The 16,350-nt window shown below is 39.8% G+C and overlaps 1 protein-coding gene across 3 annotated transcripts in view; it reads left to right on the forward strand.

Annotated features, from left to right (window-relative positions):
* Positions 1 to 417: 417 nt before the first annotated feature.
* The window catches only part of SLC12A2 (solute carrier family 12 member 2), a 119,611-nt gene continuing 103,678 nt past the window's right edge, over positions 418 to 16,350 (forward strand). Inside the window, exons 1-2 of one of the 3 annotated variants that reach the window (XM_088475112.1) lie at positions 418 to 578; positions 1,476 to 2,149. In XM_088475112.1, the coding sequence (XP_088331238.1) occupies positions 1,532 to 2,149 (618 nt within the window). In that variant the 5' untranslated portion in view covers positions 418 to 578; positions 1,476 to 1,531. Of the gene's footprint in view, positions 579 to 855; positions 882 to 1,314; positions 2,150 to 16,350 lie in introns of those variants that run through there. The other 2 variants (XM_088475115.1, XM_088475113.1) reach the window with 2 other exon arrangements.

Genomic DNA, 16,350 nt, shown 5'->3' on the forward strand with positions numbered 1-16,350 from the left:
ACGCATGCAAAATTCTGCATATATTTTAATATAAAGCATTGTTGTAAACTATTGCGCCTTCCATTTTCTGGAAATGTATTACTATAAATACTTCTCTTTCTTACCATCCTATTACTAAGGTGATTACAAAGGCATATGATGACCAGACACAACGTTTGCAGCATAGGCCATAGTATACATACTGTATATACTGATTGAGATATATATCTATATATATATCTATATATATCTAGATATATATATATAGATATATATACACACACACACACACACGTAGTGAGGCTGCAGCTGTCCTGTGTGAGCAGTAGGACAGATGTGCCGCCTCTCAGGTACCCAGGCTGAGCGGGTTAAGCCGCTATGGAGCCAATCTGGGCAGAGTGATGGGTGTTGCTGTAACGCATGCGCCTCCCGTCCCAACGACACAACCGGCTGTACGGAGTCGGGAGCCCGGCTGCTGCTGCTGCTGTGTGGTGACTGGTGAGCGCCGTCACCGCAGCCTTCTCTGCCTCCTCCCCCTCCCCGGCATCACTCCGGAACACGCACTCTCTTCACTGAGAGGGGACCCGGCGGCTAAGCAGGTAAGCAGGCCGGCGGCACAGGGTGGGGTGCTGGGCGGCAGCGAGGAGGTGAGTGGTGTCTGTCTGTGGCAGCCACACATCCAGTCTATCGGGTCTACCCAGGTAGCAGACATGTGTTGTGTAGGAGCCGGTAGTAGGTAGCACACACATGGCATCAGCATCTGCCGGCGGGTTGGGGGCGGTGGTCACCCCGGGGGGAGGGGGTATTGCAGCATTTGTGTACATGGGGGCGGTAATCCTATCATCATCAGTCTCTCCACATAACTTCCATAGCATGCAGCGGGGAGGAGGAAGTTACATGCGGTATGTGTGATATATGGCAAATCCCTGACACACATGGGACATCCATGAGCAGCAGCTTGTCTGCTAGTGGCTGGATGTCCATCTATAGCGCCAGCAACAGACAGCACTGCTTGCTGCTGGGTCACCCATGGATCATCTATTATAGGAGGGAGATAATGCACATCCCAAGGTCACTGGTGCCTGCTAGTGATGCGATAGGAGGCTGTAGGTAGCAATGCTGGTGATGCCAGTCACGTGTAGTAACAGGATGTAATGGTGCATGCTCTGCTGCTGGCTGGGATGTACATACAGAGCTGCTGCTCACACTCAGCTTATACTTGTCCCTTCATGGAAATAAGAGGCGTCTTTCCCCGCCTCCTCTCCTCCCATATCCTCTGCACAATAGTCACATTCATCATTCCTTAGCACTGGAGGAGAGCTGGGTGTGTGCATACATTTCATTAGGTGTATTTTATATTATGAGGAGGAGGAACATCTGTGACAAAACCTAGCAGTCTCTTCTGAGCTGTGCTAATGCAGACACCTTCACTGAGCACAAAGTAGGCTGGATGCTTTTCTCCCACTTTTATCTCATACACATATTTTCTTTTGCAGATTTTATATTGTGTCACCAACATCCTCATCATCACTAAGCTACAAATAAGCAGTTTATGAAAGACAAGAGCAAGTTAGCCTCAGCCCAGTCTGAGCAAAGAAAATCCTCAACCTCTCCTCATCACTCCCAGATGTCTCGTTCTTCTCCTCCTCCTCCTCCATCAGTTACAGATGCAGAAGATCTGCAACTTGATGTTGGGCAGGAGGACAGGCCTCTGGGTCCCACTCCAAGCCAAAGCCGCTTTCAGGTGGATCCGGTCACTGAAGTAGCCCGGGAAGCAGCTGCAGGTGGACAAGAAGCTCCTGCTGATGGCATAACTCATAGGGGTAGGGGTGGTTCCGGTGGAGAGGAAGCTAAAGGGCGATTTAGAGTAAATTTTGTGGACCCAGCAGACCCTGATGGAAGCTCACCTGAGATGCCAAGTGGTGAGGGAGGAGGTGGAGTGAGCTTTCAGAATGGTGACACAGTGCTAAGTGAAGGTAGTCTACATTCTGGTGGAACTGGCCATCACTACCACTATGACACTCATACCAATACTTATTATCTACGGACCTTTGGGCACAACACCATTGACGCTGTGCCCAGGATTGATCATTATCGGCACACAGCTGCAGACCTTGGTGAGAAGTTGCTACGACCCAGCTTGGCAGAACTGCATGATGAAATTGACAAGGTAAACATTTTCTGTCTTGTTCTATTAGTGAGTAATGCTACATCAGTATAATCAGTGCAGTTGGTATGTTTTATTGGTAAAGTTGCATTTTTTTATGCAATGTAACATAACGATTTGATTTTTAATGGAAAACTAAATTCCTAAACTCGTTATTCATGTAGGGTGCAAATATCCTGTTATACCACAAATTGCATCCGCTTCTAGTGATATTTGGATGTTACACCTAAAGGTTGGGTTGTCTTTATTGCCATATATAACATGCTCAGGAACCCATGTTTGATAGTGTTACTGTTTATATTGAAAAATAAACCTAAAACATTAATATTATTACCATTTATGATGATAAACTATGTTCAGCTATACATATCCTTTTGAAATCCTTAAAGATTGTTATCCCTTCAGTAGGTTCATTATACATATGCAAAAGTCATGTGTCACCATTTATATCCTTGGAGTCATGACTACTTAGCTTCTGGGATTTGTCTCTTGCTAACTGCTAATGAATTCCCACTTGGCCATGCTGTTCTTAGGAAAACACGTGACTGATCCTTTCTTTGGTGTTTATATAATTACTTTTACACTTCTTATGTACCTACTGAGTTGGCTTTAATTTCTGTGTTGTCCAAGCCAGCAGATGAACAACAGTTGTTAGGACCTTAATATTAAAGGTGCATACACACACGATTTTTTGAATGATTATCGTTAAACGATATCGTTTAACGATAATCGTTTGCAAAAATCGTTCACTTCCTGAGTCAAACGATGAACGATTATCGTTCATGCGCGTTCACGTTTGTAGTTTGTCGCTTGTAGTTTAGTCAGACTTGTCAACTCAACGATTTTCATTAAGGGAATATGCAAAAATCGTTTGTAGTTCATAAAAATCGTTCATGACATTTAGTAAATGAACAACTTTAGTAAACGATTTTAGTTAATTTTTTCAAGGGAAAAAATCGTTTACTAAAATCGTTCATTAAAAAAATCGTTGTGTGTGTGTATGCAGCTTAAGAGGTTATCTGTAGTGGTAGAATGTTGGCTAACAAAAAAAAAACAACAAATATTTGTATATTACCCACTACACCACAGTTCCAGTAAGCTAACATCTGTTCTTGGTGTAGTAATTAAGCCAGCTTTGTAGTGCAGAGTGGCTGCAGCAGCTTGGGTTATTTACACACATACTGTAGGTGGCATTGTATAATTATCTCCAGCCCAGCACAACCATCAGCCTCTGTACAAGCGAGGATTATTAGGCCTATTACTACTTCCCAGATAAAATTATATCAGGCCACTAAAACCTGCATGAGTGTCATTACTGAATAAAGCTGGAGCTTATTAATACAGGTGGAGTCTCCCATATCCAAATATTCCAAAATATACGGAATATTCCGAAATACAGAATTATTTTGGCATGACTGAGATAATGAAATGTTTGATTTTTGATGGGTTAATGTACACAAACTTTGCTTGAGCCACAAAATTATTGAAAATACTGTATAAAATGACCTGCAGGCTGTGTATATAAGGTGTATATAACACATAAATGTTTTCTGTGTGTATATTGGGGTCCCATTCCCAAGATATTTCATTATGATATGCAAATATTGCAAAATACGGAATATTCCGTTATCTAAAATACCTCTGGTCCCAAGCATTTTGGATATGGGAGACTCAACCTGTATTAACATATGTATTTCATGAAATATCTGTAATATGTTTTTTCTAGGACATTATTTATAGGAATGTATTGTGACCATTTATATTTAATTTCCGGTTAATGCATATCCTCAGGGTACACATCCATTGCTTTTCCCACTTTTAAACTTCAAATAACTATTAAAGGTAATTTTGGAAATGTTTTTACCACTTAATAGTTTAATGTTTTATCAAAAATAAATGTAGTTCAATGTGAATAAAACTCTGTAATACAATAAATGCACCATTTTGTTAGTATAATAGCGTCCCATTAATTTACTGTAGATGGAGAAATGTGGGCACTGTTGTAGGCCAATCAAAATTCAGCACTGTCTGTCTTGAAGTTTCATTTACAACTTGACTCTCAACTTTTCACATTACTATATTTTTCTAACTTTCCCAGTCTCCCAAACTGGTTATCTCATATGATGTCACTAGTGCCAATATATTGTGGTTTGTCTCCAAACACTGCAGGCTGGTTAGCCCCTACACTTTCCTAGCTGTATTTTAAATGTAAATTATCTCATTTTCTCCATTCATCCCTTATGTTGTGTTAAAATTAGCATTTATACATCTGAATGGAAGCTTCCATATTGGTTACGTCATCCAAGCACAAGTCAGTTCACCACAATTCTAGCGATTTTCCCTTAAGATTTTTTTGGACTGTGAGTATAACTTGAGTCTTCCTGGTTTCCTAAATAAACAGATTAATACATTGTTATTTTTTCGTGAACAGTCACTGTCACCATTTTGCTCTACTTAGAATTTGTGTGTTGTGTTTATCAGTATTTTTATCTTCCAAATGATAGTGTGCAATGCTACTGAATGTATAGCTCTGTATTATGTCTTATTTATGAAGAGACAGGTTTTTTCTATTTGCCTTGGGAAACTATATCCTCTGAAGGAATCTTATCATTGCAAACTTTTGTATACTAATACACCAGTTGTCCTTGAACTACCCAACATGCCTCCGGATTCTCAGATTCAGTGGGATTCATTGGTTGTCTTATGTGGGTCGAATTTGGGTCTCTAGTAACTGATCCTAAAACGGTAATGGAATGTACACAATCTCAATTTAGTTCTATGTAAGATCCAATGCAAGTACAGTAGATTCAGTGGTGAGCTGTGTTTATCAGCAGAATGTCATCGAGACCTTTTAATTAAGTAAATCATTCATTCTGTATCAGCCACGAACAAAATGTTAAGCGGTATTAGCAACAAAGGAAACACTAATTAATCCCTATTTAATGTTGTTTAGGGTCACGATGACCCACACTTTTCTTTACAAAAATGATTTAAAGGGGAACTAAACCCCCACAATTAAACTTCCATACATGAAGCAAAATGGTGAAATGCAGTATTCACCTTAACTTGACTCTCCATTATAGATCTGTTAATGTAAAGCAGGGTATTGCAAATTCCTCATCATTCAAAAGAAACGTGCATCATACCAGATCTTTATGTCACTGTCTGGATATCATGGAACACAAAAATAGATAGAGAAACACCACCCTCCTAAGCAATAACCACATCTTACTCTAAACTATACAGGAGACAGAATTCTGCACAGATTTAGTGAAGTATAAACAGATTTAGCTGAGTAATTTACAAGCTTTCACACATAACAATGTGAAAAAATGGCATTAATTCTGTTTAAATTTCTAAGTTTTGCATGTTTGATTTAAAGGTAATTTAAGGGTAACTGGGTTATCACAAGATAATTATGATAGATTTGTATACAATTTTTCAACCTAAACAGAAATCTAGGACATATCTTCCAAATCTCCTTTTGATCTGGAAGTATTCCCTTTTAATGCTCTTAAAATAAAAAGAATTGGGTATTTATTGTTTTTTTGTCTCTACATAAACAGCCTTGAAGCCTGGACATTCCATAAAGGTTACAATATACCTCACAGAATTAATTTGCCACAACTGATCTTGTATATGTAGAACAATGCAAATTGTTACTCTTCATTGCAGCTTGGTAGTGCGGACTGATGATGGCAGAGGGCCTTATTCCGTACGGCTCACATTTGCCATTGCAGCTGCGATTCCGTATGGAACACAGCAGCAAAAATATGTTAATGCTTGCCAATCTCAGCCGCCATAAAGGCGCTTACTTCTGCTTTCTCACATCCGTCCAATGTTGCTTTTAGGCGTAAACATCGGTACCATCGACGCAAATCAACCACTTACGCAGAATTTACAGCAGGTCTGACCTGCCGCAGACACTGCAAGTCTCCTCATACGTAGAAGGCTCTCATGCTGCGTATGCAATCGCAGTGACTAATTTATGCACCCTCAGGAAACTGTGTTCAAACGGACAGGCACGCCTGCGGTTTTCCAACCACTTCCCCAGTCACCACCCCCAAACGCTGACATCATGTCACTCATTCTGTAATGGGTTCCTCTGTGCATCCGTAATTGCAGTGCGATCGCTGCACACGTACAGTGCGGCTTATACACATGCGTGATGGAAAACAATCGCTCGATCTGCGTCCATAGTTGCAATTGCGATCAGTACTGAATCAGGCCCAGAGTACAAAATAATATTCTTCCACCTCCTCATGGCAGGCCAATTATAGTCATTTGCAAAGCAACATAACTATGCGTTCCCTAAAGTACTTGGCCTGAAATAAAAAATAAAAAATTCTGCTGGTACAAATGACATTTAAATGTGCCCCCGGAGATGTCTGTCTCCACCTCCCCTACCCTCTCCTCCAATAAATGCGCCTACCCCCCCCCCCCCTTGTCCTCCAATAAGATCCCTGAGCCGCCTTTTATTCCAGACAGAATCTACTTTGTGAGCGGAAAATACCACAGAGGCATTGCACTTTAACAGTACCTAGAATCTCACGGAATTCGTCTGGGGGTCGAGCTTTCAGTTTTGTGGCTCCAACCTTTTGGAACTCTCTTCCCCGCACAGTTCGAGAGGCCTCCACTCTAGAATCCTTCAAAAATAGACTCAAGACTCACCTATTCACCCAAGCATTTCACTAATGTCCCTTGTTTAAGCTTATTTTGTATTTTGTACTGTAAATGTAAAGCACTTTGAGTCCTTTAGGAGAAAGCGCTATATAAATAAAATTATTATTAATATTATTATTATTATTATTATTACTTGTGTAGCACTAACACATTTTGCTTTGCTTATAGTGAATAGTAAATATTTTACATCTTCCTTCAGTGGATGTTACAGTTTAAATTCCCAGTTATTTTTGGAGTAAAACCTAAGCATTAAGATAGAAGATGATGGTCTTTAAAGGATGATAAAACCAATAAAATACTATATTGTGTTACCATCTTCTTATATGTGGTAGAATATTCTACTTAAGCAGAAAACTGTTCAGTATATGGTCAATGCATAATGTCTTACACTTAAGTCTCACTTGCTGTATTTCCAGGATAGTCTCCTTTTATTTCTGCTAGCAATCTTTAGCTCGGTGTCGCATGTCCCATAATACATACTCATGTAGCAGCAGAGCAATACCGGAGCTGGACACAGGTTCCTACAACTGTTTTAACCTTTTTATAACACAAAATGATTTGTGGACTTTATAGTCTGACCAGGCTTCAGCTCTCACTGGTGTCCTAATTTTTCATTTTATAAGTGGCTGGCCCTGTACAAACTGAAATAGTCTATCCAAAATCCCAAGTCACTGACTTTGACCATTACATCCTTTTACTTAGTATTATATAATTATTTATTATAGAAAAAGGCAACCACAACTGAGTATAGAATTACCATAGCTGCAAAAACAGTTTTTGGGATGCCAAACAATGGGAATGTTGCTGACTTTCCTAGGTAGGGTCCTTGCTGTGCTGACTTGTATTACTTATAAAGAATGTTCTATATTTAAATTAAAAAAAAGTGTAAATGCACAGCTCAGTCTTACCTGGACTTTGCAATGGCAGTTTAATAAAGAAGTAAATGTGATGATCTTCTTTCCCTCCAACACGTACAGGGCTGATTCAGAGGCGTTTGCAATGCCAGCGTCGGATGTGACTAAATCGCACTGTACAGGCTTCCGATTGTGTCTGTGCAGAGCCGCAGTTCTAATATCAGGCGCATGCGGGGATTGAAAATATAGTGGGTGTTCCTTGGCATTGGTAGCAATGTGTCTTAGCATACGCACAGACATGGGCCATCTCACGGGCGTGTTATGGGAGTGTCGTGACGTGTCATTGAAAGTGGTTACATACACAGATGCCCAACTGCTCACATAGAAGGCCATACACGGATGGAGAAACTGTACCTGCCATGTGGCAGGTGTAAGTTTCGATGGTGGCATCTATGGATGCAGCATATATGGATGGTGAAAATGGGCGTCTCAGTTATTGCCAGTTCGGATGTACCCAAAGGAAGAACTTTGTAGCAGCACATGTATAACGTGGCAGATGAGCAACAGACACAGCTGCGGGGGCTTCTTCTCCCACCTCTAAATCATACCCACAGTGCTCCAGCCACTCCAGAGAGAAGCTACTTTTTCTCAATGTCTGCTTTCCTCACTGGGTCACACAGAAGCTATTTAACTACTTCCACATCTGTTATTTCAAGTGTATTAATATATCTATATGTCCATTAATTTATTTATTTATTATTTATTACCAGTTATTTATATAGCGCACACATATTCCACAGCGCTTTTACAGAGAGTATTTGCCCATTCACATCAGTCCCTGCCCCAGTGGAGCTTACAATCTATGTAATGACTTGACTTGCCATCTACTTGTGTTATCTGAAAGAAATTAACACAAAGCTGTATTTTGCAGTCTGATGGGCAAGAGCAAGGGGACAGAGTGCACACCGGGGGGGGGGGAATCGGCGAGAGAGGGGACAGAGCGCACACTGGGGAAAGGAATGGGTTAGAGATGGGACAGAGCGCACACCGGGGAGAAGATGCTGGGGTGGGACACAGCAACAGGGGTGGGAGGAAAGATGATACAGAGGGCAGCGGGGTGGGAGGAGGCACAGACGTCTGCAGCTGCAGGATGGGGGCTGCAACTTTGGGAGGTGGGGTGCACAGACCCCAGCGGCTGAGGGTAAATCCATAGGGACATGGCAGGTGTAGGGGGAAAAGTATCAGTTTTCCGAAAGAGCAGCTACTTCTATTTCGGAGGTGATACTTTTGTTACTGAGGCATGATGAAGTAATGAAGTCTTCTATTTGCGTTTTAATAGTCTATTGTGTGCAGTTTACAATAACTTGCTGAGTTGTGCAATAGTACTATGGAAGGTATATTCTGCATATCAGGTTATCCACAGAATTATACCTCCAAATGTTTGTCATTAGTCTTTCAGATTTCCTTGAGATTAGAAGAGGAATTGTGTGAATGAAAAGCTGGTTTCAGTTAAACTGAGTCACCCTGGTCAAAAGTATTTGTGATTAACCATTAGTGTGCTAGGGTAGAAAGTTCTTTGCTTTGCTACCTGAGGGCAGAATTCAATTCAGTGCGATGCTGAATAGCCCTGGGAGGCAGCTCCCGGAGCTATTCAATTCAGCGCGCTGTTAAGTCAGAGAATGATGGTTCTTGCGACTTAACCTGTGTGTTTAGTCGCGAGAACCGGCATTCTCTGACTAAAGTGCCAGCCGTGATGCTGTTAGCGCCGCGCTAAGCCGGTAAACAGCCGCGCGGCCGCCACTTTTGCAGGATTTCCCCTCACATCCCCAGGGGGGTGCGAGAAGAAATTCTTTAGCCCGACCAAGCATAGAGTTGAATTGAATAGCTCCAGGAGCTCCCTCTCGGGGCCGCCGTTCATTATCGCTTTGAATTGAATTCCCCCTTGTAAATGTTAAAGGTTTTTCAAATAGGTTCGTGTAATTGGTCTAGATATTAAATATGAACTGTAATAAATACTAATTTGGAAGCACTTGTTTATATAATATGTAAAATAATTTTACATTAATAATTTTTGTTTACCAGATTTTTTTATTTTTTTTTCTCTTTATTAGATTTTATTAAATTTAAAATACATATAATATAAATTTTGTTCATATACAAATTTTTAAATTTCTTCACAAATTTCACAGATTCAAGTTAACTTTGCATCAGGTATAATAATCACACTTTTTTTTAATATATATATTACACAATTTTGTAACATCTAAATTAACAAACTATTTCTTTTATTAGCTTTAAATAGTTCAAGGTGTAGTTTATCTCTGTTTTTATTATATTACTCATATATCATCTTAATTTTTATTTTCCATTATTTCATCAGGACTGTAGGTGGATCTCCCATGATAATCCTTGTTACCAGATTTTTTAACAGGACACAGCTAGCCTATATTGTTTTGTTTTTATTTTATTTTTTTATAAAAAAAAATATATACACAAAAGACCAGACCAAAGAAGTTAGTCTATTGTAATATGTCAAAGTACAGCCAAAGTACACTATACCAGAGAGTCCTCAAGGCACCCCAACAGTTCAGGATTTAGAGAGATCCATGGTTAAGTACAGGTGGTTAAATTAAAATGTGCCTTGAGGACCATGTTTGGGAACCTCTGCACTACACAATGAAACATAAATCAATCATACTTTATAGCAGATGTTCTCTGCCATTACAGTACAGGTCTTAAGGATATCCATGCTTGAGCCCAGATGGTTAAATCAACACAACACTAGACATATTAGGCATCTTACACGGAATGGCATTGAAATGCCGGCGGCTGTTTAGCCACCGGTTCAAAACCCAACGGCGGCTGCCCAACAAGATGAAAATCAAGACAGAGGCAGGTAAGTATGCTAATCTCCCCTGACCCCTCCCCTAACCCTAACCCTTCCTTAGTGGTGCCTAACCCTAACCTCCCCTCCCTAGTGCCTAACTCTAACCTCCCTTCGGGGGTGCCTAACCCTAACCCCCCCCCTTACTGCTCCCTAAACCTAACCTCTCCCTGGGGGTGCCTAACCCTAACCCCCCCAAAACCTAAACGCTAACCCCGCTAACTGCCCTAAACCTAAATTATTAAACCAGAAACATTTGAGGAAAATGGAAGGAGGAGAGGGGTATAGTCTGTTAGCAGGCTGTGGACAGTCTTGGACAGACATCTTCTCCCTTTCCAGAACAAAATGATTCCTGGAAAACCCAAAAAGTGTCCATAACACCGTTCATAAGGTGCCAGGCCTCCTGGAGTGCCCCATAAGTATGGGTGCCAGGAAATAGTCCATACAGTACAGAGTGGTATGAGCGGCTGTTCCTGGGCACATTGTCCTTATCCCATGGCATCCAACGATGCCTGTACAAAGGGACAGTCCCAAAAGTGGTGCTTATGTTTCCTTTATAGTTTTATGTTGCTCTACACTAGAACAAGCTTATTTTCAAATAATTTAAAAATCACCCCCTTGCAAGGATAACAGTTATCATGCATAGTAAATATGAAATACAAATACATGGCGCCTGTCTTGAATAATGTTTATTACAGGATATGAGTGATTTAAAATAAGACCATCATTTATTATACAGCTATTAGAGTTTGGGTTTCTCAGGTTCAATGTGATGGTAATCATAGGATTGTTTTGCTAAGTGACAGATTCCTAGTTTCCCTTGCTTGCAGTACAAGGTTTTCTCTCTTTCTGTTTCTCTGTATATTGAATGTTGACATCGATTTCCTGACCTGCAGACTCCTGCATTTCTTCCTGTATTTGAGAGGAAGTATTTCATCTTCTTGACACATTTTGTAAACACTGATCAATTGGAAAGTAGGTTTACTATACTTTGACAAAGGAAAGCAATACGTATCTTTATTTGATCCTTAAATGTGTAGATTTAATAAAACATATTGTCAAGCTCTAATGAACACCTAGACTCACAAAAGTAAAAATAAATAAAATTAATTGAAATGGCAATTTCTATTCTCAAACCTCTTAATGTTTGTAGTGTAGAAAATTGATTACAAAAAGCTCAAATGATAAAGTGCAACATGTCAGTTATTCTATTTTTGTTTGTATGAATCCACAAATCTGCAGCCTGTACAGAATGTATGATTCTTATAACAATCTGTACCTTATTAACTGCTGTAGAGTAGTGCAGATATGCTAACTTTATCTGAAGGTTAAAACACATTTTGAAAAAAATTAGTGACATCTAATTAGTATTCCAGGATAATGATTGTTTGCAAAAAGTGTTATTTTGGTTTTTCTGCTTTCTTCTGCTTCATAAACAAACACTGTTTGTTTGATTGTTTCAGGGTCTATAAATATTGTTTTAACAAAATAAAGGAAAATAAAAAGACAGCACTTTATGCAATATTCATTGGCGTTTATTTGTTAAGGAATCTGTATGTAATGCCGGCGGACTATATACCGCCGCTGGAATACTGAACCGCCAGGATCTCGACTGGGGCTGGTAAGTACCCTAACCCTCCCCTCTCTCCCCCCCCTTCCCTCAACCATAACCCTCCCCACGGTGGTGCCTAACCCTAACCTACCCCCGGTGATGCTTAAACCTAACCCCCCACCTCCATGCACCCTAAACCTATGCCACTCGGGGTGGTGCCTAACCCTTATCTCCCCCCCCCCCCCCAGTGATGCCTAACCCTAAGTCCCCCAGGGAGTTCCCTAACCCCCCCCCCCCTGCCGCTAAGCGCAAACACCGTTCGGCTTACCTTCGTTTGGAAAGCCGTCTGTCTAGATTCTGGCATCGGGATCTAGACAGGCATTGGGGTTCGACGCCTATCTTTAGTCCTGCAACGGATTTTAGTCAGTTTGGCTATATATGTTTGAAGTAGAGATGATCGGTTCAGTACTAGATCGGTTCTAGTTTCGGCTCTGCAATGATGATGTTTTAGCCTAGGAAGATGACGATCGAACCTGGCGGGAAAAAAAATTGAACTAGAACCAAACCGCTCATCTCTAGTTGGAAGTGGTAGAATAAGTTTAGCAATGTATTTCAGTGGTTCTCCTAAATGGACAGCCATGGTTTTGACCTTTTATTTGTGAATCATTCACATTTTTGCCTTTACTATCCAAAGTCAATTAAAGGATATTTCTCCCAATAATAAAATAAAATATGATCTAAAAAAAAAAAAAGCAACATTCTCTTGGTTAGACTATGAAATTAGTAATTTTGGCACGAGCAATCCATATATAGTGTTCATTCTAGCACCCTGCACCTGTCACAACCAGTGCAGCTCCTCTTACCTGCTCTCTGCTCTGATGCATCTAGCACACTCTCTTCTGTATCTTTGTTGCATCAGCTGAGTGTGCTAGAAGCACCAGAGCAGAGAACAACACCCCAGGCAGGAAAGAGGAACTGCACAGGTTGTGATAGGTGCAGGGTGCTAGAATAAAGACTAATATATATAATTTTTTTTTCTAAATAAGGTATACCATTTTAGATTTTTAACTGATGTGCAAATTCATATGTTTGCAGAAAAACATATCCTGTTCCAAAAAAATCTTCCCATATCATCTATCTATGCAAATAGCACAAGCCACAATTGATGCAAAGTACCTATACAGAATATGCAAAGAGTTTCTTTTTTTGAACATAAACACATTTTCTATATTACACTGCAGTTTTGCTATTCTGGTGCACTAGGACATTGAACTCCAACACTTTAGTTGCGATATACCTGCCAACACCAGTGACAGTGGATTCACTGTATGTATGTTGCTGTATCTATTTATTAGAGTGCTTTGTGTCACATCTGGTATCATAGTATTAATAAGGTTTTAAGCTAATTATATTTATTCATACTACGTTACAAAAAGTGAGAGTGGACTCCTGAGAATAATTCATATAGTGATTCCCAAGAGCGCTGTTGCATACACCCTCTAACAAACATCTGGTATTATGATGGTCAAATGAGCCTTGCCACACTAAATCAATGTGTTAGGATTACCTCATAAATTGCTTTGAAACTTGCGACTCTTGGCTTTTTCATTAAAAAAAAGTCTGAGCCATGCTTGGAGTATACTCAATACTTATTAGTATATTTACTAAAGTGCGAGTTCATAGAATTGGAGTTGTTGCCCATAGCAACCAAACAGATTCTAGCTATTATTTTCTGGAAGGTGATAGTTAAATGATGAGTAGAAACTGATTGGTTGCTATGAGCAACACCTCCATTTCTATAAATCCGCACTTTAGTAAATATACCCCTTTAAGGTTATTTGTTTTTTAGTTTTTATTGCATCAAAACTTACAGAATGCACCACCAAGAGAAGTCCTACAAAAGAAAGACCTACACCCAGTCATTTAGCGTCATCAGTACTTTAGCCTTCGGAATGGAATGAAGTCTGCTCTCCTGCTAAACGTTTTCTGAGACACTGTTATTTTGTCAGATTTACAGCCAAAGAACTTTACCCATTAGTACCTTAAAAAGGTAATAATGGCAGGCAGGCTGTGGGTAGCACTCCCATATCCAGTATGCCTGGATCCATTAATACCAGTACCTAGCATTTATCCCTTGCAGACATATAGCATTCAGCATGATTCACCACTATTATAATTTCTGCACCTGTTGGTGCCAGCCAAAAACTCCATTGATCTCATAACTGAGCCCCTTCCTATGGAGTGACTGTGGCCACTGCAGGAGCGATGGCGGTGAACGTTTTATCTTTAAGCACAAATGTATGAAGACAATTTTAGTAATTCTTGTTGGGTGCATTGGCAGTAGAGAAGTATGGATTGGGGATATCTGATTGTAGAATTTTTTCGAGGGGGGGATGTCACAAGCTGGGGTATACCTTTTCTGGGAGCTACAGGTGATGCAGTTGCCTGTCATTGTAGTACAGAACTTAACCCCTAAAACTTCTATGTGGGTCAAACAGTTTTTTTTTTCCCCAAAATATTTTTATTGTGGCTCAGTTCAGTACAATGGAAATATAAACATTAATTGAGGATGTTTGGAATGAAATCAGTCATTAGATTGGTGACAATTAGATGACATGAGTCCTGAAAAAAGTGTGAGGCAGCCCATAGTTTTTCCTATATAACATTGTTGCATAATAAACACTGTGCCATAGGAATCTTTTAAGTCTTACAAGGAGAGAGAGAAATTGAAAATGCTTTAAAGCACCTGCAGAAAATGTAGCCACTGTCTAAGATTAGATTTAAAATACAAGTAATAGCAACATGCAGCAACAATTAGTGCTCATCCATGAGGTCGAACCATTTTTATATGCAAAATTGCTGGCTCCTAACATCAGTGCAAGAAATCCACAAATGCATTTACAGTCTTGGGGGTATTCTCAATATATTGTGTTAAGTTTCATATTATTTCCACAACCTTCACTTTTATTTCAAGCCTGACTTTTCATTATAGTGTGAACTTGATGTTTGCCTTTTTAGTGCGCTTTCAGTCAGCAGGTTGATAATATTAAAAAGCTTAACCTTTACATGAGACTATCAGGTTCATTTCATTGTTCAAGGCCATTAGATGACTCTGGTTTACCTACATTGGAGCTTAGTTTTTCATCATCCTTGAGTTTCACCTCTTGCACATTCTGCAGTGATAACATTTAAATCATAGCATTTACTGTGAATACAGCTATAGTTACTTTTGTATCACTAAACTCAGAAGCTGAACGTACAAACAGTTTAATAAACATTTGCTCATAATTTTAGAAGTGATTAAATGAATAATGGTGATTTATACGTTTTTCTCTGGGGGAGATGTACTAAGCTCTGGATAGTTTTAAATTGGAGAGTGAGAAACTACCAGCCACTCAGCTCCTAACTGTCATGTTACAGGCTGTTTGAATTATGACAGGAGCTGTTTGGTTGGCAGTTTAATCACTCCAATTTATCACTTTTCAGAGCTTAGTACATCTGCCCCTTTCAATGCTCTTTAACTGAATATATATAAAGGGAAAAGACAATTCCAGAACAAACCAATCCATATAAATGGGTGTCTTGTCGTGTCAAAGTTTATTTATGAAAAGTTTCCTATAGGATGCATGTCCCTTGTTGCCTGATCAACAAGATGTTATCAGTCATGCTATGTTGGCCACACCATATGGTGATTTTGATTTAGACTAAATATACGTGTATATTTAGTCTAAATCAAATATATATTTAGAATTTAGACTAAATATACTTGTATGTTTCCACATTTGCTGAGAGACTAATTGGATAGGGATTTAGGTTTTTTCGTTGTGCATTGAAAATCCTCACCCTCTGATGGCAATCCATGCTTGTGTGCAGCTTTTATGTCCCATGTTATTTTGCCCATATAGCACCTACTGTATAAGACTGTTTTGTTTAAAATGACTTTATGAAGGTTGAATTGAGCTGTAATTAATGATTAATCCCAGGGTCATAGTCATCTTTTGAGTGAGTCACTTAGCTTTGTCTCTCAAGGTGGATATCCACTACTCGATTGAACGATAACGACAAAGTTATCGTTCAATCGCTTGTTAGTTGGGCACAAATCGGGCAGCTTAATGTGAAAAACGACCAGCGATGCGTGCTCCTACTGGACGTTTTTGACATCTGTCATCGCCCGAAAATGCTGGTCAATCTGCCGATAACGACAGATTGACCATGTTCGGGGATGCGGGAG

This window comes from Taudactylus pleione, unplaced genomic scaffold (assembly GCF_031769625.1).
Source record: "Taudactylus pleione unplaced genomic scaffold, aTauple2 ptg000162l, whole genome shotgun sequence".
In the NCBI taxonomy this organism is placed as follows: domain Eukaryota; kingdom Metazoa; phylum Chordata; class Amphibia; order Anura; family Myobatrachidae; genus Taudactylus; species Taudactylus pleione.